Source organism: Arvicanthis niloticus, chromosome 1, assembly GCF_011762505.2.
Source record: "Arvicanthis niloticus isolate mArvNil1 chromosome 1, mArvNil1.pat.X, whole genome shotgun sequence".
In the NCBI taxonomy this organism is placed as follows: Eukaryota; Metazoa; Chordata; class Mammalia; order Rodentia; family Muridae; genus Arvicanthis; species Arvicanthis niloticus.
The window spans coordinates 5,259,484-5,281,878 of NC_047658.1; the positions used below are offsets into that span (position 1 = coordinate 5,259,484).

Here is a 22,395-nt window from a genome sequence, read left to right on the forward strand (position 1 = left end):
CAATGCCTATGATAATAACAATATTCATTTCACTTTCATTTTAATAAGAAGCTCATACCAATGAAAACCTTAAATTTGAAATCAAAGTAAATTTTGTATCATTTAAGAAATTATAACTTCATCTTAGTAACAATTATACATATTTCTACCAGTAGGTTATGACTATGCAATAAATCCTAGCTAATCCTCCCTGTTCCAACAGAACCACTAATTTTCCCTAGAAAGACAGCCCGATATTAACCTCCTCAGTCCCCAAGCCCAGGGAATAGGGGTGCCGACTCTTCATTAACTTCTTCAAGCTGATTATGGGTGTTGAGATATTAGAAGAGGGGTTGGGGGAAGAGTAAATTGATAAGCCTCTGACACTGTGTCTTCACTGCATCTGGCTGGAATTCCAGGACATCAGAGTAGATACATCAAGGCTATGTATTCTGCAATATACAATTCTTAAAACAAATTTTAGTATCAAGATAATTGTTTGTTTGAATTCTGGAATCTAGTCTTCTGGCAGCCTGCCTCTGTCATGTCTAATCCATATAATTCTGGGAGTTTCTATGAGGGTGTGCTCCCACCATCCTCCCATTTTCACCTTCCTGCTCTCAAATTTCCCAACATTAGGGAATCCAAACGTTCAGGCACCAAGGCCCTCCACTTCCACTGATGCTTAACCCCTTACCCCATCCCCCCTCCTCCAATTACTATGAGGGTGTGCTCCCAACACCCTCTTATTCCCACCTCCCTGCTCTTGCATTCCCCAACACTAGGGAATCCAAACTTTCAGGTACCAAGGCTGTCCACTTCCACCGATGCCTGGCAAGGCCACCCTCAACTACCTATACAGGTGGAGCCATGAGTACCTCCCTTTGTGTTCTAAGGCTGGGGATTTTAGAATGGCTACTTCAGCCTGTTTCTTAGGACCATTTGCTTGAAAAATTGTTTTCCAGCCTTTTACTCCAAGGTAGAGTGTGTCTTTGCACTGAGGTGGGTTTCCTGTATGCAGCAAAATGCTGGGTCCCGTTTATGTATCCAGTCCATTAGCCTATGTCTTAATTGGGGGATTGAGTCCATTGATGTTAAGAAATATTAAGGAACAGTGATTGTTGCTTCCTGTTATTTTTGTTATTAGAGGTGGAATTATCTTTGTGTGGCTATCTTCTTTTGGATTTGTTGGAAGAGGATTAATTTCTTGCTCTTTCTAGGGTATAATTTCCCTCCTTGCATTGGAGCTTTCCTGCTATTATCCTTTGTAATGCTGGGATTGTGGAAAGATATTGTGTAAATTTGGTTTTGTCATGGAATATCTTGGTTTCTGCATCTATGGTAATTGAGAGTTTTGCTGGGTATAGTAGCCTGGGCTGGCATTTGTGTTCTCTTAGGGTCTGTATGACATCTGTCCAGCATCTTCTAGCTTTTATAGTATCTGGTGAGAAGTCTGGTGTAATTCTGATAGGTCTGCCTTTATATATTACTTGGCCTTTTTCCCTTACTGCATTTAATATTCTTTCTTTGTTTTGTGCACTTGGTGTTTTGATTATTGTGTGACAGGAGACATTTCTTTTCTGGTCTAGTCTATTTGGCGTTCTATAGGCTTCTTGTATGTTTATGGGCATCTCGTTCTTTAGGTTAGGGAAGTTTTCTTCTATAATTTTGTTGAAGATGTTATTTGGCCCTTTAAGGTGGGAATCTTCACTTTCAACTATACCTATTATCCTTAGGTTTGGTCTCATTGTGTCCTGGATTTCCTGGATATTTTGTGTTAAGAACTTTTTGGAATTTGTGTTTTCTTTGACAGTTGTGTCAATATTTTCTATGGTATCTTCTGCACCTGAGATTCTGTCTTCTATCTCTTGTATTCTGTTTGTGATGCTTGTGTCTATGACTCCTGATTTCTTTCCCAGGTTTTCTATCTCCAGGGTAGTCTCCCTTTGTGATTTCTTGATTGTCTCTACTTCCATTTTTATGTCCTAGATGGTTTTGTTCAATTCCTTCACCTGTTTGGTTGTGTTCTTCTCTTGTAAGTCTTTAAGGGATTTTTGTGTTTCCACTTTAAAGGCTTCTACCTGTTTACCTGTGTTCTCAAATTCTTTGAGAGTGTTATTTATGTCCTTCTTTAAGTCTTCTATCATTATCATTAAAAGTGATTTTAAATCTGAATCTTGCTTTCCTAGTAATATGGGGAATTCAGGACTTTTTTTTGTGTGGAAGAACTAGGTTCTAATGATGCCAAGTACCCTGGGTTGCCGATTCCTATGTTCTTGAGCTTGCCTTTTGCCATCTGTATCTCCTTAGTGCTACCTGCTCTGTCTCTGACTGGAGCCTGTGTTTCCTATTATCTTGCTTGTATCAGAACTGTGTGGGGTGGGTGTTACTACTGGAGTAAAAGCTGGGGCCCAAAATCTGCTTAGTGCTCAGGTGCAGACAGTACTGCCTAGGTTAGATCTCTGGGAGCCCCACTTCCTCTGGGTTCTTAGAGATTGGGGGCAGAGCTGCCACCCAAGATCTGCTCAGTGCTCTGGCCCAGACAGGAAGGAACCAGTGTTCCAGGCCGGCAGTGACTTCCTGGGTCCTTGTGGGTCCCAGTTACTTCCTGTTTGGGGCGGGCATTGCTGTCTGCTTACCTAAGATACTGTCTGGGTTAGAGCTCCTGGGAGCCCTGCTTCCTCTGTGTTCTGTGTGATTGGGGGCAGAGCTGCCATCCGGGATCTGCTCAGTTCCTGGTCCCAGACCAGAAGGAAGGAGAGCTATATTTTAAAGTTGATCATTGCTCTAGAGCAGTGGTTCTCAGTCTTTCTGATGCTGCGACCTGTAATACAGTTCCTCAGGTTGTTCTGTCCCCCAAAAAATCATTGTTCATAAATGTAATTTTGATCCTGTTATGTATCAGTGGTCTGAGTTACGTGGGACAAAGAGAAACAGTTCAGGATGTAGTAGGCTTAGTAAAAGCAGCAGTGGGAATCAGCCTATGATAAACTGACTGCCCAGTGGCTTGGAAGAAGGGCTTTCATTGTTGGTTACATAAAAGGCTTTTGAGCAAATCCATTCCCACATACCCATATCTCTTATCTGATCCTAGCATACACAATCATTATAAGAATTTCAGGTTTGCCAGGAATGTCTTATGACTGAAGTCATGCCAAGGGCCTGAAATTCCTAAGAAAAAGCAATGCCAAGAATTTCAGATAACAACCACTGATTATTCACAAGAGATTACCTCAGAGCTAAGTGGCCATCACTCCAGAGTAAGTGCCCGGAGCAATGGCTTTTCTAAGATTCAATTATGGTTACGAATTGTAATGTGAATATCTATGCTTGGTCTTTAGGGACTCTTGAGAAAGGGTTCTTTACATCCCAGAAGGGTGAGAAACACTGCTCTAACATCAGTATAGCTCAATGAATTTTCAAACTGAACACATTCTTATCATGATATGCAGCTCAGTTAACACTAAGGTTAGTCCCTGTCTCATGCCCTCTAATCACTACCACCTCACTATTCTGACACAGTGGGTTGACTTTACCTGTGTTCAGACTTCATTTAGATAACAGCAGATATAAGCTGAATTTGCTTTTCTGCCAATATTAAGCTGGTGATCATTTTTATTATTGGTCTGATGGGTAGGTTATTTCATTGTTGCATAACATTCCACACTGTGGACTTGCCAGTGCCTTGTTCTTGTAAAATTTTAAGGCTTTTAGGAATAATCTGGTTTCTTCATTTGGTGAACACATGCATGGTTTTTGTTGTTTTATAGGCATTTGGAGGTAAATGTTTCTCTGCATGTTTATGTTAAGCTTCAAAAGTTATAGCTGATTCTCCATAAAGACAGATTCTTCACTCACAGATTCAACCAGCTGTGGATTGAAAAAATACTTACAACAAGTACATTCAGGGATAAGTGTGTCCCACATCTGTAACCCTAGCACTTCAGAGACAAAGGCAGGAGAATGACAGGTTGAGACAATTTAAGCAACATAGTGAGTCCCGGGTCAACCCGGCCAACATAGTGAGATCCTGTCTCAAAACATGTAAATCAAACATGCATAGTTTTTTTCTTAGCACTACTTCATAAACAACGTGGGGCACTGACCATTCGCATTTAATTTCTGTTAGCTGCATGGCAATCTGGAGTGAGTTAAAGGTTACAAGAGTGTAGCATTGAGTTTAGCTACCCTGTTTTGTGCTTCAGCAGATTGCACTTTCATCCACCTGCCCAGCAGCTCTTTGGATTCAAGAATGAAAGACACACATACTTTAGTTTACTTTTGAAATGCCTTGGCTATTCAAAGGCTTGGCAGTTCTAAGCCTCCAATGGCTAGCATGCTTTTCCCTCTGGTACTCCTGGGTCAATACCTTCTAATTCTACTTTTAACTCTGCTGCTCTGTTACCTTCTGTGAGACCCATTGGTCTTTGCTGCCCAAGATGCTTCTGGGCAGCCCTTATGGGAACCATTTTCCTTTTACTCCCACATTTCAGATGATCTTCCCTCTGCAGCTCTAAATCTCATCCATCTCTCTCCTCCCTTGCATCCTGGTGATCCTCTGTCTCCTCCCTTGCATCTTAGCCCACTCAAATCTAACGGTCCCACTCCAGCTCCCTCTGTCTACCCCTTGGCTGCTGGCATCTTTATTGAAGGATCAAAAACCATTTGGGGATGAGGACCTCCAGTGTTTGGACATGCAGATTCCTGATTAAATCAAAGCATTAGAACCCATCTCCAACACAAGAGGATGAGGGTGGGTCACTTGCAAATACACACAGTTCTATTGAAGAGCTTTCAGCACTAAAAGGCTTTGATATTCCTGGGACCAATTCCCTGTAGATGCCCAGAGATGGTTGTACTGCCAGGTAATTTCCCATATGTCTGGACTGTAGACACAATTGACAGCCAGGACCACCACCAGGGATCATACATTTCCCCTCCCATGTAACCCAGTGGGTGGGTCAGGGTCATTCTCTCTGAAAGTCATCAGGAGGCATTGATTAGGTTGAAGCTGGGTCACAGAAAGAATGGTTCTTGGTTGAGATTCCAGAGCTGGCCAGACTGAAGGGTATAGTATCTTTATCCATATTTACATCCATGTTTACATCCATATCATATCCATGTATATATTTGTATCTATCCATATCTATATTTCAAGAAGTAGGTTAAGCCCCCTCCCTTCACCAGTGAGAATTTACTCCCAATACTTGAGAAATAAAAAGAAAACTCTTTAATAATGCACATGTGGTTCTGGCTACCACCCTAGAGAAACTAACCTCAAACAGAAAATTTTAACATTTTTTACAGGGTTTGGACATTAGCAACCCACATGTGCTGTCATCTGTAAATCTCTTTTAGGTCCTATTCCCACATCAGACTTTGAGCAATTAAACATATTTTACAGAGCCATGAATTTTAAGTCTGCCTGTTTTAGATAAATGGGAGATTTACAGCAGAGATATTGTCATCATCACTTTTCGAGTAGACCAGTGCTATCCGCTTGAATGGTTGTTTGGGTTTTGGTCACTGTTTTGTGCTTTGATGTGACACCAGAGCTGAGGATGACACCAAGGCCAAGGCAGCTCTTAGAAGAAAGCTTTTGGTTGGGGCTGGATTATAGTCTCATAGATTTAGTTTATTACCATCACATCAGGAGCATGATAGCAGGCATGGCCAGAGCTGGAGCAGTAGCTGAGAGCTACATTTTGATCTGTAGATCAAGTGTGTGTGGGCTTTTAAAATCTCAAAGTCCACCCCCAGTGACATATTTCCTCCAACAAGGCCACACTTGCTAATCCTTCTAATCTTTTCAAATAGTGTCATTTTCTGGTGACTAAGCACTCAAATATATAAGCCTATGTAGGCCATTCTTATTCAATCCACCACACCCAGGTTCATTCTGCCCTCCTGAAAGAATTTCGTTCTTTCTTATAAAAGAATCAGGACTTAATGGTGGTTGTTACCAAGTGCTATCACTTTTAAACTGCCCAGTAGAGCCATGTTCTTTTGTATGCAAATGGAGCCTAATTGGCAACAATCTTAACAAATAAATTTTAACAGATACATATTCTCAGCAAGGTCAAGCTTCAGCTGTGTTTAAGGCACAATTCTTTTCCTAAATTCTAACAAGTCTGGTTAGTTTGTTACTTATGTCCAAGTCACACTAGAGGTGGCACTTAACCAAACTCTACCTTGTGCAATGTAGTATTTTCTGAGCAAATTGGTTGGCGAATCCTTTGTAACATCAATTCAATTTTATTGAATTGTTTTATTATCAATTTTATTGAAGTGTTTTATCATCAGTTTTCTTATATTATATCTATAACCTGTTTATTTTTGAGACAAGTTTTCATGTTGCCCAGGCTGGTCTCCAGCTCAACAGCATCCAGAGAAACTGGTGAATCCCTGAGCCTCCTTATTAACTTCCCCAGTGCTGAGCATATGATACTATCCCAGCATCCACAACCATACTGTAGCATAGTACTGCTTAGAATATCTTACCAGTCAAGGGATACCTTCTCAGTGGTGGATTCACCCTGAAATTTCTAGGTCCTCAGAAAAGGAAGGGTGGCCAGAGCCAGCCTGTTTACTAGTCTTTATCTAAGTTTTTTTTTTTTTTAACAATTTAATAACAATGTATATGCTGGCTAACCCCAATCCTGGTGCCTTTATGATTGGCAGCTTCGAGAAAAATATGGAGATGTGTTCACAGTGCACTTGGGACCAAGGCCCGTGGTCATGCTCTGTGGGACAGACACCATAAGGGAGGCTCTGGTGGGCCAAGCTGAGGCTTTCTCTGGCCGGGGGACAGTTGCTGTGGTTGAGCCAATCTTCAAGGAATATGGTAAGACTCTCAAAGGTTGAGAATGGGCAGAGAGAGAGGTGGTTCTGAAAGAGGGGAAGGTAAGGGCTGGAGAAGGACCCAGGTTTCTTTGAACTTCCTGTGTGACCTGCCCACTTTCTCAGGTGTGATCTTTGCCAATGGGGAACGCTGGAAGGCCCTTCGAAGATTCTCTCTGTCCACTATGAGAGACTTTGGGATGGGAAAGCGGAGTGTGGAGGAGTGGATTCAGGAGGAAGCCCAATGTTTGGTGGAGGAACTGCGGAAATACAAGGGTGAGTCTGGGAGAATGAGCATGAAGGAAGACGGCAAACAGAGACATGAGTGTGTAGCCAAAGAAAGAGACAGAGATATCTGTGGGTAGACACACACACACACACACACACACACACACATTCACTCACACACAGTCACACACATACACACACTTATACATAAATACACATGCACACACACACATAAACATACACACATTCACTCTCACACACACAATGGGGGAGATCGAGAAATACATAAAAACAGGGAAAGAGATGTGAAGTTCACAGTGTCCAAGAATAACCCAGAGAAATAGATTGTGTGATTAGCATGCTGGGTTCTTACATTCAAGGAAATGGATGCCCATGTTAAGATTATATTTCAGTCAGGTATAGCAGCACAAGCCTTACATCCCAGTAGTCAGGGGCCTGAGAAAGGATCAGAAATTCAAAGCCAGTCTGGCTATATCATCAACTCTTGTCTCAAAAGAAAAAGTTGATGCTGTGGGTGTACACGCAGCTCTTAGTCTGATCCCCAATACCACAATATTGACAGGGTGTTACATGCTGGTCATTATAGTGAGCCTGTGGTGGAGGCAGGAGCTTAGAGGTTTGAGGTCATCTTTGACTTTATACGGTGTTCAAGGTCATCATGGTTACACAAAACAGTCTCAAAGCATGGTCTATGTCCAATGCATGTGCGAGAAACAAGGAACTGTGTTTTTTTCCTTGTGGATATGCTGATTTTGGGGCAGTGAGCAAAGAGGCCAGGTGGGCTGTTTTACTTTGTGGTAGTTGCAGGCTTTTCTGGGTACTTTTTTAAAAGAAACCTCCTAACAGGGCATACTGGTGACTTGTTGTTAGGTTCATACTGGTGTTTGTCATCTCTGAAGATTTCTCAGGAGATCATGAGATGACCCTGCAGAAGCTAGAAGGGAGAAGAAGGAAATGGGAGACTAAGAAAAAAGACAGGAGAAAGCAGGGTGACACAGAGACCAGGGAGCTGAGCTAGAACTAGAGGGACTAAAAAAAGAAAAAGGAACAGGAGTCCACAGGGAGGGGCAAGAGGAATAGATAATGGGAGGGAGTAGGTAGGGGGAGGGACAAAGAGAAAAAGATGTAAATACTGCAAGTATTTTAGACCAGAAATCAGAGTCAGATAAAGAAAGACTGGTGAGCATCAGGGAGAGATCTGCAGAGGAATCAGAAGACAGACAGCTTGGACCCAGAGAGAGCAGCTACTGTGGGCCAAGATTGCTGGACTGACAGCATCTCATGAGGGTCAGTCACAGAGCCTGGAAATCAAAGGCAGCAGGCAACAGGTGCTGATGGTCCTTGAACCCTGCAGAGTCTAGAATCAGAGAAGGAATGAAGGAACACTCACAGATGAGAGACTAGTCAATCCACAGAGGAAATCCCGAACCCTTCTCTGCACCATTTCTGACAGTGGGAGTTGCCTATCAGCTTAGAGTCACCATGGTGATGGGGGAGGGCACAGGGTGGAGACTAACTGTACATGCTGCCCCTCTCAGCTCTCGGGGTCTGAATCCTGGTCCTAGCCATTAGTCGCTGTGTCACTTTGGTGAAGTTAGCTACCCTCTCTGTATATATAAATTGAAAAGAAAAAGTATTGGCCCACGACACCTCAAGACCAAGTTCTCAGCACAAAGGAGAGTTATTTACCCCAGAGGAATGAAGGTGGGATAATGGACAAAGGCAGGAGACAGGAGAACTAGGCAGAAGGGGAAGGGAAAAAAGGAGATGGAAGAAATCGGGCAAGGGAGGGGGGAAAGATTATTTGTCACGGAGGACAAAGGACTGCCTCTGGATGGAGAGGGGACAGACGTTGTATATGGACAAATGGCAGTTTATAAAGGTAGAGGGGAAGACCTCATGTTAGTGCGAGATGTTTGATTTTAATTGAGCATGTTAATTAGGTGAGCCAAATTGGGGTTTTTGATTGCCGGTCTTCAATACTTTGATAGCTGGACCTTGGTAGTCAGCCTCAGGAGAAGGAAGTGGCCAAATAAGTGAGTAGACTTTGGATGGCTAGCTTTAGGAGTGGAATCTAATGGTTTTTAGCAAAGAAGTGGGAACAGGGGGAGGGGAAGAGTGAGGCCTGCCAGAGCTCAAGTGGGCTAGTGTCCCTTCATTAATAGGACTTTATCTTATGTATAACGTTAAATAAATTAAAATTAAACAAAATGTTGTATACAATGCTGAGTTCAGGACCTGGTGCATCATATGTGCAGGCTCAGCAGCTGTTGCTATGCTTTGAGTAGTGAGTGGAAACAACTTTCCAGAGACGAGGCCAAAGCCAAATGTTCTACAATTCTTGATGCCATGTCCTCCCTCCTCATCCTCCAGGAGCCCCCCTGGACCCCACCTTCCTCCTCCAGTGCATCACAGCCAACATCATCTGCTCCATTGTCTTTGGAAAGCGCTTTGACTACACAGACCACCAGTTCCTGCACCTGCTGGAACTGATCTATCAGAGCTTTTCACTCATAAGCTCATTCTCCAGCCAGGTCAGTCAATGGGTGAGGAAGAGAAAAGCATCCAGGACACAGGAAACAAAAGGCTGCTTTGTGGGTGAAGGAGGGAGTATCTAAGGGCTTGAAGAAAGGCAGAGACAACATGAAGAGACAAGGAGGCTGAGACCTGGTGGCAGAGGGAAGGATGATGAGCAAGGAGGAGAGACCTGAATGTAGCAATACAGAGCCATCCAGACAGACATGAAGATAATAATGTCCCGGGGGCTCTGGCTGTAGCTAAGAGGGTACAGGACTTATCTATCCTGTATTAATCCCTGGGTGCATCCTAGCATGGCATAAGCCAGTTATGGTGATACATATATTCAGTCCCAGTACATGGGTGATCATAGTTCACAGTCTTCTTTGGATAAGTATTGAGTTTGAGGACAATCTAAAAAAAAAATATGAGATCTGACTAAAAAACAAAACAAAACGAAACGAAACAAGACAAAACCAAAATGATGGTTTAGGAAAGAGAAGAGAGAAAAAGAGGATAGAGAATACAAGGCAAGAGAGTGCTGGAGAAAGATTCAGAGATCGTTTGATAGGATGCTGTGTTGTTTTTATATGCATCAGAGTGAGAACAAAGGAACAAGAGGAGATGAGCAAGGGCAGGAAGGAGGACCAAGGGAGGGAAGGGGAGAGGATGGAAGAAGAGAGAAACTTGTTCCTAGGGAACTTAGAAACACTGCCCACTTCCTGTGACCCGATAGCTCCAGGTGACCTCCTGGGCCCTTCTTTTGCAGGTGTTTGAGCTCTTCTCTGCTGTCCTGAAGCACTTTCCTGGCACCCACAGACAAATCTCCAAAAACCTCCAGGAAATCCTTGACTACATTGGCCATAGTGTGGAGCAGCACAGGGCCACCTTGGACCCCAGCTCTCCACGAGACTTCATCGATACCTACCTTCTGCGCATGGAGAAGGTTAGTCCTGCATGGATGAGAGAGGGGGTGGGTGAGAGTGAAGGATGGGTATGTGGTCAGAGAAAAAGATGGGAGGGGACAGCGGATGGTGAGGAGAGGAAGAAACAGAGTGGAGGAGATGAAGAATGTCTGGAAGAAAAGAGAAAGGGCGGAGAAAATGACATAGGGAAAGAAAAGGGGTGTGGCTGGGGAAGAAACACAGAGCAAGGGGAAAAGTAGAAAAGACCACAGAGGAACAAAGAGCCTAGGAGTCAGAACATGTTAAACCACCAAAGAACAAAGTAGAAAAATAAGGTAGAAGAAACCAAGGGATATTGTCTGGGGCTGAGTAATGTCCAGAGGTCCAGATAGTATGAGACTCACAGACAGAAGGACAGTGACCAGAGATATGTTCAGTCACCCCTGACCCTCTTTTCTCTCTCCCATTTGGAACCAGGAGAAGTCCAACCACCACACAGAGTTCCATCACCGGAACCTCATGATGTCTGTGCTCTCTCTCTTCTTTGCTGGAACTGAGACCAGTAGCACCACGCTCCGCTACGGCTTCCTGCTCATGCTCAAGTACCCACATGTTGCAGGTGCGCCATGGGTGGGCAGTTGGGGGGATTTTCTATCTACCTTTTGGATGTGGAAATTTGAGTGGATGAGAGGGACATGGACATCTGGAACTCTAAATGCTTTGTTCTACTTGTAAACTAAGGCAGTGCTGTGGGTGGTGTGTGAACGAACACTCAGTTGACCCGTTTTCTGCTGTCTTCTACTTAAAGGTTGATCCTTACCTTCCTTCTGTCCTTCCTGACTTCCTTCAATCTTTACATTCATCTATTATTCATCTTTCTTTACATCCACCTCTTCATGCGTCTACTAGACACTTGTTCATACTCACATGCATTCACGCACCCATGTGAGACACACACACACACACACACACACACACACACACACACACACACACATCCACCTTGAATCCTCCCAGTGAACTCCTTATAATTCGACTGATTATTTGTGTATTTATTGATTTTTTAACCACCAAAGCAGAACTTTCTTTACATATTTGAATGAATCAATGTAAGTGTTGTTCCTTTGATCAGCAGAGTTGAATCCACAGGCTCCATTTCCTAATCCTTTCACTAAATGCCTTTGAATTCCTAATTTGTTTGTCTATCTGTTTTCCCAGTCATACACCAACTGAATCATCTGTTGACCTACAAGTTGAATATATAATCCAGTGCTTAGTGTGTTCATTCCATTAACTCATGAACATGTCCATACATTCATTTATCTATTGATTTTCTTATGTATTCATTTCTACATGAGTCTGTTGATGGCTTAATTTACTAATCTACTTACTTCTCTGTTACATTCTGAAGACAAAGCTTCAAGTTATTAATATGAAGTTCTATGTAAAGTTGTGGTGTGTGTGTGTGTGTGTGTGTGTGTGTGTGTGTGTGTGTGTGTATTTGTAGTCAATTTATTGCCAAGGTGAGAATTTCTTCTTCTCTCCCTGGCGATCTTGTCTCTCTACAGTTGCTCTCAAGTCTCCCTGTGCATTCGTCCTTTGCTGTCTATTTTTCTTTCTTTAGTAAAACCCTGCTGCAATGAGGTTGGAGCTCATGGAGGAGAGATTTAAAACAGTTTTAAACATGGGCACAGAAAGACAAACTCTGAAGAATGGGACAGTTGTTTGTACCCTCGAAAGCTCTCAGTTTCTCAGCCGAGTCTCCTTACTACACCGTTTTACTGTGTCATTGGCTGATAGAATACAATATCATTGCTACAAAACCGGTAAAGCAGGTCCACTTTCCCCCTTTCCTGTGCAGAGAAAGTTCAAAAGGAGATTGATCAGGTGATCGGCTCACACCGGCTACCAACCCTTGATGACCGCGCCAAAATGCCATACACTGATGCAGTCATCCACGAGATTCAGAGATTTTCTGATCTTATACCTATTGGAGTGCCACACAGAGTCACCAAAGACACCATGTTCCGAGGGTACCTGCTCCCCAAGGTGAGACCAGCTGCGATTCCTCATCACTACTCCATGAGCATACTCTATGCTCCGAATCGCCAACCACATCCTGTCTGTGTTTTCCCTGCATTCTGTTTTACTTAGGGACTGACTTTTCATATGGGAGTCGGGGTATGTTAATATCTTTATCTCATAATGTCTCCTAGAACACTGAGGTGTACCCCATCCTGAGTACAGCTCTCCATGATCCACGGTACTTTGAACAACCAGACACCTTCAATCCTGAGCACTTCCTGGATGCCAATGGAGCTCTGAAGAAAAGTGAAGCTTTTCTGCCCTTTTCCACAGGTGAGACAGACCTGCGATTTCTTTCCCAGACACTAGAGGGCAGGCGCACCCTCTGAGACACAAACAGCAATAGGTTCCTGTTTACTGAGTCTATTCCAGCTGCCTTGCTTGAACAATCCCATTTAACCTGGCTATAGCCCCATGAGGGGAGTCTTTTTTTTTTTTTTTCCATTTATTAGATATTTTATTTACACTTCAGATGCCATCCCCTTTCCCCACCCCCCTTAGAAAACCTCTATTCCATGCCCCCTTTTCCTTTTTGCATTTATACATTATTAAACATTTTTTTAAAATGTTAATCATAGGCTTTATAAGTTTGGTATTGTTCAATCAGAGGTGTAACCCACTACCCAACCTAGATATATCAACTATCTTTGACTGGTGGACATACATGAACATCTGCCTCCCTGTCTCCCCCCTCTTTCTCTCTTTCATCACCTAGCTTCTCCTCTCCTTCTTGTCTCCTCTTCTTACTCCTTCTCTTCCTCTCAGTACTCCTCCCACCTTAGCTCCTCCTACACATCACCCTTCCTGTTAAAATGAAACTTTTCTCTCAAAATACAATTAGAGCATAATTATGCCAATTTGTACCAGTGAGGTACAAGATAGTCCTAATACCCAGTCCATCCTTTTGTTGACTAACCAGCACCTCTGTCATCTATCCTGACTAAAACATTTAGTTCTGAACCTGGCTTTAGGATGAATGTCAGCTGCCGACCATCCACTCAAATCTTTTCTCTCAAGGTAAATAGCTATAAGTTTTCAACCCCGTCAGAAATCCAGAATGACTGAGTTAACTATAATTTTGGGAAGCACAAAGCATAGCTTCTAAAACTTAGCCAATTTATAGAGACCTCTGAAGACCTGGACACTCGCTCTATTTCAAAATGTTGGAGCATCTGTTCTTCTGCCTTCTGGCCCAGGATCATCTGACAGACCTTAGTGCTGCAGAATTATTAAGGGCTGATTACTCTGTCTAGGCAGATATAATCAGTCGACTATTCTTCAAGTGTGTCCTTTTCTGGACAGTAATTTGTCTGTAGAAGGAAAGAGGCAATTCTTGCCTAGTGGCTGTCTCACCACAACTGGAGTAACTCCAAGGATGCTCAGTTTCTTCTTAGAATTCAATATAGGAAGCTGTCCGGAGCAGACAGGTCTCTAATGAAAATGAAGATTAATACTGAAATGTTTGTCATGTCAATTCTAAGGATTTCTGATGTTTTGAAAACCAACTATCCATGTAAGGTAATCTGGACTGTTGCCTGTTAACTCCACTCAGCTATTTCTAAATAAAACATAGAGTACACCCTTATAATAAACTCCAAGCCATGAATTTGCTATAGTCCCTTAACTCACAGGCTGACCTTCTCAAATCAGTTAAAAAAAGTTAAAGAAGGACTGGGTCTAAGCTTTGTATTCCTAAATGTGTTATACTGGTACAATGCCTATGAGAGTAACAATATTCATCTCACTCTTATATCACTAAGAAGCTCATGCTAATGAAAACCTTAAAATTTGCAATCAAAGTAAATTGGTGCCATTTAAGAATTTATATCTTCATCTTGATACTAATTATACAGATTTCTACTAATAGGTATGGCTATGCAATTAACCCCTAGCTAATCCTCTCTATTCCCACAAAACCACTACTTTTCCCTAGAAAGACAGTCCAACATTTACCACCTTAGTCCCCAAGCCCAGGGAATAGGGGCGCTGACTCTTCATTAGCTTCTTCAAGCTGATTATGGGCGTTGAGATATTAGAAGAGGAGTGGGGGGAAGAGCAAATTGACAATCCTCTGATGCTGTGTCTTCACTGCCTCCAGATGGAATTCCCGGACCTCAGAGGTTTGAGCAGGTCTGCCCAGCTTGCTTGTTGAGTAGATACACCAAGGCTGATCATTCTGCAATATACAATTCTCAAAACAAATTTTAGTATCAAGATAGTTTTTTTTTTTTAAGAGGGCTGACATTTTATTAAGAATGTTGGTTCTAACCGCTTTTCTTTTTTCCCCTCTTTTATTGGATATAATATTTACATTTCAAATTTTATTCCCTTACCGAATTTCCCCCACCACCCAGGAACCCCTTATCCTATCCCTTCTCCTCCTGCTTCTATGAGGGTGTTTACCCACCTACCCCCAGTCCCCCTTCCCACCGTCAGATTCCCCCCCCTCAGTGCTCAGCCTTCAAGGTACCAATGACCTTGTCTCCCACCTATGCCCAACAAGGCCGTCCTCCCCTACATATACAGCTGGAGTCATGTGTGTCTCCATATGTGCTCCTAGGCTGGTGGTTTAGACCCTGGGGAGCTCTGGCTGGTTGATATTGTTGCTCTCCTCATGGGGCCACCAACCCTTAAGGCTCCTTCAGTTTACTCTCTAACTCCTCCATTGGGAACCTTTGATCAGATTAATGGATAGCTGCGAGTATCTGTCTCTGGGTATGTCAGACTCTGGGGGACCTCTAAGGAGACAGCCTTATCAGGCTGCTGTCAGCTTTCCCATCCTGACCTCCCTATCAGCGTCTATTTTTGATGACTGCCCATGGAATGAATACCCAGGTGGAATGGTCTCCATACAACCCCCTCTTTAGATTCTGTCCCACACTTTGTCTCCATATTTGCTCATGAGGGGAGTCTTGAACTAAAGGAGCATCCAGGTCAGGAGGACTTCAGAAAGTGTTTAAAGGCGATGCTAAGAAATTTATCACAGCGGCAGCCAGGGTTAAGGGGATAGACACCTGGCGGGCCCATGCCAAGGATTATCCCTGGTAAATCACATCCTGTGACAGATCTGTTATAATGGAGGGTTTTTTTTGGGGGGGGGGGAGGGGAGTGAGAACTTAGAAAAGGGAAACAGAGGAGGACAGAAATAAGGACAGAAAGAGAAACTGGCTAAGGAACTCAGTGTGGGAGAAAGAAAGAGAGAGAAAGAGAGAGAGAGAGAGAGAGAGAGAGAGAGAGAGAGAGAGAGAGAGAGAGAGAGAGAAGAGGGATAGAGTGGGGGGGGAGATATGGGGTAGAGAGCAGTCCTTTTCATATGCTGTTGCTACTGAATCTGGCTTGCACCTGAGAGGCAAGGGTGGCAGAAGATGATGCAAGCTATTGCTAGGTCCCTGGGAGAAGTCGAGTGGAACTGCCTGTAAGGCAACCTTTCTTCCTTCTTGTTTAAATAAACATGAGGAACTTGGAAGGGGTAGAGGTGGAGCAGGAATGCCGTTGTCATGTTCTTTCAACCATGTTCTGATAAGTTTGGAGTGATGGTCTGGCTTTAGGGACCCTAAGAAAATTGGGATGTTAGACAAGTCCTGGGAAAGTTGGATGTTTCACTGCATTCTAGGATCTGTGGGGCCATCTTCTGCTAGGAATGGGCAGGCCTGGTAGAAGAGCCTGTGGGAGTAGACAGGACCACCTGTGTGTAGCTTCTCTGGAACTGTTCTGGATGCAGATTTTGAGTAAACATGTGGATTTGGCAGGATGCTGAAACACATATACATGCTAGAAGGAGAAAATTAAGTTAAGTATGTTAGGGAGAAAACTTTCTCTTAGGTGTACCATTAAAACCCCTAGGCCCATGGTCTTGGTAGTTGGGGGAGGGGAGTTGCAAATCAGGGGGTTGGGTTGGATCCCACTCTCTGGAATAGGAACAGGTTGTGAAGTTAGGCTGTTGACTGACAGGGGTACTAATCCAGAAGGAGTCTGTTTAACTCAGGAGAGGTGAATCAGAGTATGTTTCCTGAAGCTTACAAGAATCTTTTTAAGTTTATAAAATAGATAAATTTTAGAAATGTAAATTGTAGTCTGTTTTGAAATTGTAGAATAAGATAGTAAACACCATATTGTGTTATAGTAAAGTCTTGGTAAACAATATTTGTGTAAAGCATGAACAGTCTTTAAGGTGAGCTGAGGGAAGACAGAAATCTTCCATCCACCAGAGGGGCAAGAGGGATTTCCCCCCTCTATTCAGAAGACAGAATGTACATACATTTAGCACAATGAGAAACATCTTTAAGTCTATAGTTAAATGACAACCAAACGAAACTTAATATCTTGAACTTGTGAGTATGACAGTGGATCATATAGTGGTAAGTTTTATCAGAGTTAGGCTAGTAACTTATCAGAACTTCATTGATTAATGTTAGAACTCTGAACTTTTGAAGTCCTAATGTAATAGTAGCATAATGAGGAAAAGAAATCTGAAGCATTTTTGTTCCTTTCAGGTATGTTAAACCACTGTCCTGTCACCATCTAAGTTTTGCACATCTTTCATCCTTCACAACTTGCATTTACAAAGCTTAAAACATTTTCTTAGACCCTAAAAACAGTTTCTTAGATCCTCTTAACTTAAGCTTTCATACCCTCAGACCTTGCATAAAGTTTACTTCTTTTTCTTATCCAATTATTTACCATGAGATACAGGTAGTTGATTATTGGGAACATCACCCAGTCACTGCAATGTTAGTTCCTTTAGAGAAGGGAAAAGCAAAAATCTACATCTGAAACCTGTTTAGCTTTTAACATGATGCTTGTGAGCAAGCCAAACCTGTTTGCCTTTCTAATAACAGATATGGTAGTTTTAATTAGCTAATGAATTGACTAATGAGCTAACATGTCTGTTACTTACTTTGTGATAAGGAGATGGTTGCTTGTTGTCTCTAGCTGTCAAGCTACAGTTAGCTTAGTTGTCAATGTGATCAGAGACCTGAGAAGGATAAATTATAATCTAGATGCCATATATTAATTAAAATGACCGATTACTTCGTCATCTGCTACCTAGACAGTTGTCCTATATTCCTCTGCCCTCCATAGCATCATGGCAGAGGCAGGAATTCCATCATTCCCAGAAGATGAAAGGCTTTTTTATTTTCCCTGTGGAGGAGGAACATGGGAGAGAACTATTAACTCTCTGGGTGTTCTCTCTTTGTCCACAGTTTAGGCCAGGACCTGAAAGTAGGCAAGGCAGTGGGGAAGACTTGGCTAATGGTTGGGATATAACAATCCAGGTTAGTTCTTCATCACTGTGCCTATATATTCTTGGAGACCATGTGGTGGGGTGTATCACCATTAGTATTTGGGAGTCTGTGTCTGTCATAATAAGTTTAAGCATTTAATCTCATAGTCAGCAGGTTTTAAGGGTAGTACCTATAAAGTATATCTGGGTCAAACAACTTATGTCTGTTGTTATTTGTTGGCTCTGAACTATACCTGGCAAACATAAAACGGGAGGCTCAATAAAGCTTAATATTACAATTAACTGCATCAGTTCTTAGTATGCCTTTAAATGTAATTTTGAGCTCATTAAAGGATATGGTCATTTATAAGGTAACTGACTGTCAGTTCGTATTTAATTATAATAGTTTTTATGAGACTAGAACTGTTATAGTAGCTTTTGTGACTAGAACCTGTTAGGTTTGAGCCAAAAAACCCCATGATTTTTGAATTGAAGCTCTTCTAGCATCGGAATGAAATCTTTTAATCTATAGATATAGTCTATAAAGAGACTGGCAACGTTTTGACCTTAATATGGTATATCATTATAAAAATCTATAGCTTATAAAAATCTTAAGGCTATATTATAGCTTAATAACATAAACAAAAACAAGGCCAAACATTTTTAAAGCAGTAATCTGTAAACTTTTTAATGCTGTAAAACTTCCAAAATAGTATTAAAATACACTACCATTTAAAGAGTAAAAACATAGAGCAATATTGTAAACCATTTGTCAAGACAGTATAAAAACCATACAAACATCTTATTGCAATTCAAAAGTACCATTGGAGACCTACTTCCCAAGGCACATGTTGCTGTCCTTAATCAAGATGGCAGTGAAGCTATGACTTCCCATAACAGGGATGGCTGCCAAGTATGTGACTGACCTTAGTCAAGATGGTGGTAAATCTACGGCTCTACCTTCTCCAGTCCTTAATAAAGATGGCAACTAGCCGTGTGTTGGTTATATCCCAGAATGGAGTCATGTCACATGATTTAAGTTTATCTGAGCATAGCTTTCAATTACTAATACAAAAATATGAGTTTTAACTATATCTAATAATAAGTCAACAATCCTGTGGGAACAAGGCAGACAGAATGTAGGCCTGAGGTTGTTAGTTCAGGGACGAGAGAGCTGTTTTGTGGCTCTGGAGAGGCAGAGCCAAATTTGATGTGACAAGCATTGGCAAAAGGAAAAATGCAGTCTTGGCCTATGTGTCAGGCTGAGAACAAACGGAGATGGGCTCTGAGAGAGTGGAGGACCCCTGTGGGTATCCCCCAACACTGGTACATCAAGTTTCTGCAGGGTTAGGCTCATCCTCTCTCACTGAGGCTAGATAAAGTGTCCCAGCTAGTAGACCGTATCCCACAGAAAGGCAACAACTTTAGGAATAACCCCCACTGCAGTTGTTCAGGACCCACATGAAGACTGAGCTGCACATCTGCTACATATGTGTGGGGGTTAGGGGTATAGATTTTGCCTGTGTATGCTCTTTGGTAGGTGGTTCAGTCTATGAGAGGCCCCAAGGTCCAGGTTAGTTGACTTTGTTGGTCTTCTTATGTGTTCTTATTGAATTTGGGACACTCAATTCTTCCATAAGAGTTCCTGAGTTCTGTCCAATGTTTGTGGATATCTGCATCTGTTTCAGTCAGTTGCTGAGTGGAGCCTCTCAGAGGACAGCTATGCTAGGCTTCTGTTTGCAAGCATAACAGAGTATTATTAATAGTGCTGGGGATTGATGTTTGCCCATGGGACGGTGAGGCCAGCTGTTACTTGGCTGTTCCCTCAGTCTTTGTCCCTGCATTTCTTTTAGACGGGACAAATCTTTGATTGAAAGTCTGCGAATGGGTTGGCGTCCTTATCCATCCACTGGGGTCCTGCCTGGCTACAGGAGTGGACTATTCAGATTCCATATCTCTATAGCTATGGATCTCAGCTATAGTCACCTTCATAGCCTCTGGGGGCCTCCCCCATCCTAGGTCTCAGGAATTTCCTAGAGATTCTTTCTTTTGCTCCCCAAACCCCCCACAGCTGCAAATTTCCATTCATTCTCCTGGTACTCTCTCCTGTCTCTCTTCACACATGACCCAGACCCTCCCATTACCCTCCCTATGCCTTCTTTCACCCAGTTCCCTCCCTCTCTCTGCCTCCTATGGCTATTTTATTTCCCCTTCTAAGTGAGATTCAAGCATCCTTGCTTGGGCCTTCCTTCTTTTCTAGCTTTGTTGGGTGTTTGGGGTATATCATTGGTATCCTCCTGTGCTTTTTGGCTAATTTCCACTAATCAGTGAGTGCATACTATTCATGTGCTTTTGGGTCTGGGTTACCTCACTCAGATGATATTGTTTAGTTCCATTTACCTACAAAATTCTCATAACATTCCTACTTGAATTGCAGGCTGATGGTCAAACTCACTGTTATTTATTGCAGTGGGCAGGGATGTCTAAATGGGTTTAGGGATGTGACAGTTCAAAAGCTATACACTGGATGAGTGTTCACATGGATCTTTTCTGTGCCCACAGGAAAGCGCATTTGTCTTGGAGAAGGCATTGCCCGAAATGAACTGTTCCTTTTCTTTACCACCATCCTCCAGAACTTCTCTGTGGCAAGCCATGTTGCTCCTAAGGACATTGACCTCACTCCCAAGGAGAGTGGTATTGGAAAAATACCACCAACATACCAGATCTGCTTCTTAGCCCGCTGATTGGGCTGAGGCAGTCAGGAGTCCCCACTTCTGTTGAGAATGACTCTATCTTTGTGCCTCTGAGGAAACTGATGGAAACCAGGCCATAGGTCGCTGCTCACATCCTTCCTCCACTGTGGTTCTCCAAAGCTGCAAGGCACATTCTTCTTCTCTGTGAATGGCACTGGAGAAATCAATAAACTGTCTTTCTTGAAGTGTAAACAGAGACTTCAGGAGTCTACATCTCATGCTGAGTCACTTCCCTTTCTCACAACAGTCCAAGTTCTCGCTCATCAGCTCTCCACACTCTGTGATCTATGTTAATGGACTCTGTATAAGGTCTGAATTCTATGTCTACAGACTTGCCTAGGATGCATAGTTCAGGCCAACAGAATCACATAATGTGTGATCTTTGGTGTCTCATGTCTTTACTTCACATAATATTATCTAGGTTTCTGTATTCTACAGGCCACAGGCACACACCTTCATGGGTTTTTCTCATCCTTCTTAGCATACTGTTCCTGCATCTTCTGTGTAGGCAGAGGCCTCTTTAGCCCATGGACCCTGAGCTGCACGTTTCTGAACACTGACCTTAGGTTTCCTTGTTTCTCTTTAAATCTCCCAAGAATCACACCAATCTGCATTAGTTAGGGTTCTCTAAAGAAATAATACTGACAGAAATAATCAATCAGTCAGTCAGTCAGTCATCTGCCTGTCTGTCTGTTGTTCTGTCTCTTTCTCATCTCTCTTATCTATGTGTATATGTTTATATGTATATGTCTATTCATCATGTATTTATCTATATGTATGTGTTATCTATTTAAGTATCTATCATGTATGTTTGTATGTATGTGTCATCTATCTATCTATCTATCTATCTATCTATCTATCTATTTATCTACCATCTATCTATCTATGATTCAACTCTCTATGGGATTTATTAGACTAGATAACAGGCTATGGCCAGGTAGTACAAAATGATTGTCCCATAATGGAAAGGCTGAGAATTGGGTAGTTGTGGAACCATGAGGTTGTTAAGTTTTCTCAGTCCCATGCAGTGTTTCATGGAGGTTGCCTGGAAACTTGCTGGTATTTCCATCTCTGTTGCAATCCAGAAGAAGTTGGATTTACTACTAGTCATGTCAACAGATTAGATGGAAGGAGAGTGAGGGCAGGCAGGAAAAATAAGCACAATTTCCTTCTTTCCTCTGTCTGTCAGCAGGAGGGTGGCCCAGGTTTAGGGAGAGTTTTCCTGCTTCAAATAATCTGGAGAAGAGACTCCCTCACAAGAGTGCCCAGCAGTCTGGGTTTTAGTTGATATCAGATACAGTCAAGGTAATACCCAAGAGCAGCCACCACAATTCCCAGACCCTTAATGTCCCTGATATTTTTACACATGCCTTTGTCTTAGGGTTTTCATTGCTGTGAAGAGATACCATGACCAAGGCAACTCTTATAAAGGACAACATTTAATTGGGACTAGTGTACAGGTTCAAAAAGTTCAGACCATTATCGTGGCAGGAAGCATGGCAGTGTCCAGGCAGTCATAGTGCTGGAGGAGCTGAGAGTTCTACATCTTGATCCAAATGCAGCCAGGAGAATACTCTCTTCTGCAGGCAGCCAGCAGGAGGCTCTCCTCAATACTAGATAGAGCTTGAGCACTGGAGCCCTCTGAAGTCTGCCTACACAGTGACACACCTCTTCCAACAAGGCCACATCTCCTAATAGTGGCAGTTCCCATAGTCCAAGCATATTCACACCATCACATTCCACTCCCTGGTACACATAGGCTTGTTCATACACGTGAGTCTATGGGGCTGTCTTAATTGGGTTTCATTGCTGTAAAGAGACACCATGACCAAGGCAACTCAAT

General features: G+C 42.6%; 1 protein-coding gene across 1 annotated transcript in view; it reads left to right on the forward strand.

Moving 5' to 3' along the window:
• The window catches only part of LOC117710642 (cytochrome P450 2B1), a 29,911-nt gene extending 9,167 nt beyond the window's left edge, over window positions 1-20,744 (forward strand). The window contains exons 2-9 of the mRNA XM_034505692.2: window positions 6,661-6,823; window positions 6,946-7,095; window positions 9,442-9,602; window positions 10,355-10,531; window positions 10,968-11,109; window positions 12,352-12,539; window positions 12,707-12,848; window positions 20,362-20,744. Of these exons, the coding sequence (XP_034361583.1) occupies window positions 6,661-6,823; window positions 6,946-7,095; window positions 9,442-9,602; window positions 10,355-10,531; window positions 10,968-11,109; window positions 12,352-12,539; window positions 12,707-12,848; window positions 20,362-20,543 (1,305 nt within the window). The 3' untranslated portion in view covers window positions 20,544-20,744. The remainder of the gene's footprint in view (window positions 1-6,660; window positions 6,824-6,945; window positions 7,096-9,441; window positions 9,603-10,354; window positions 10,532-10,967; window positions 11,110-12,351; window positions 12,540-12,706; window positions 12,849-20,361) is intronic.
• Window positions 20,745-22,395: the final 1,651 nt, after the last annotated feature.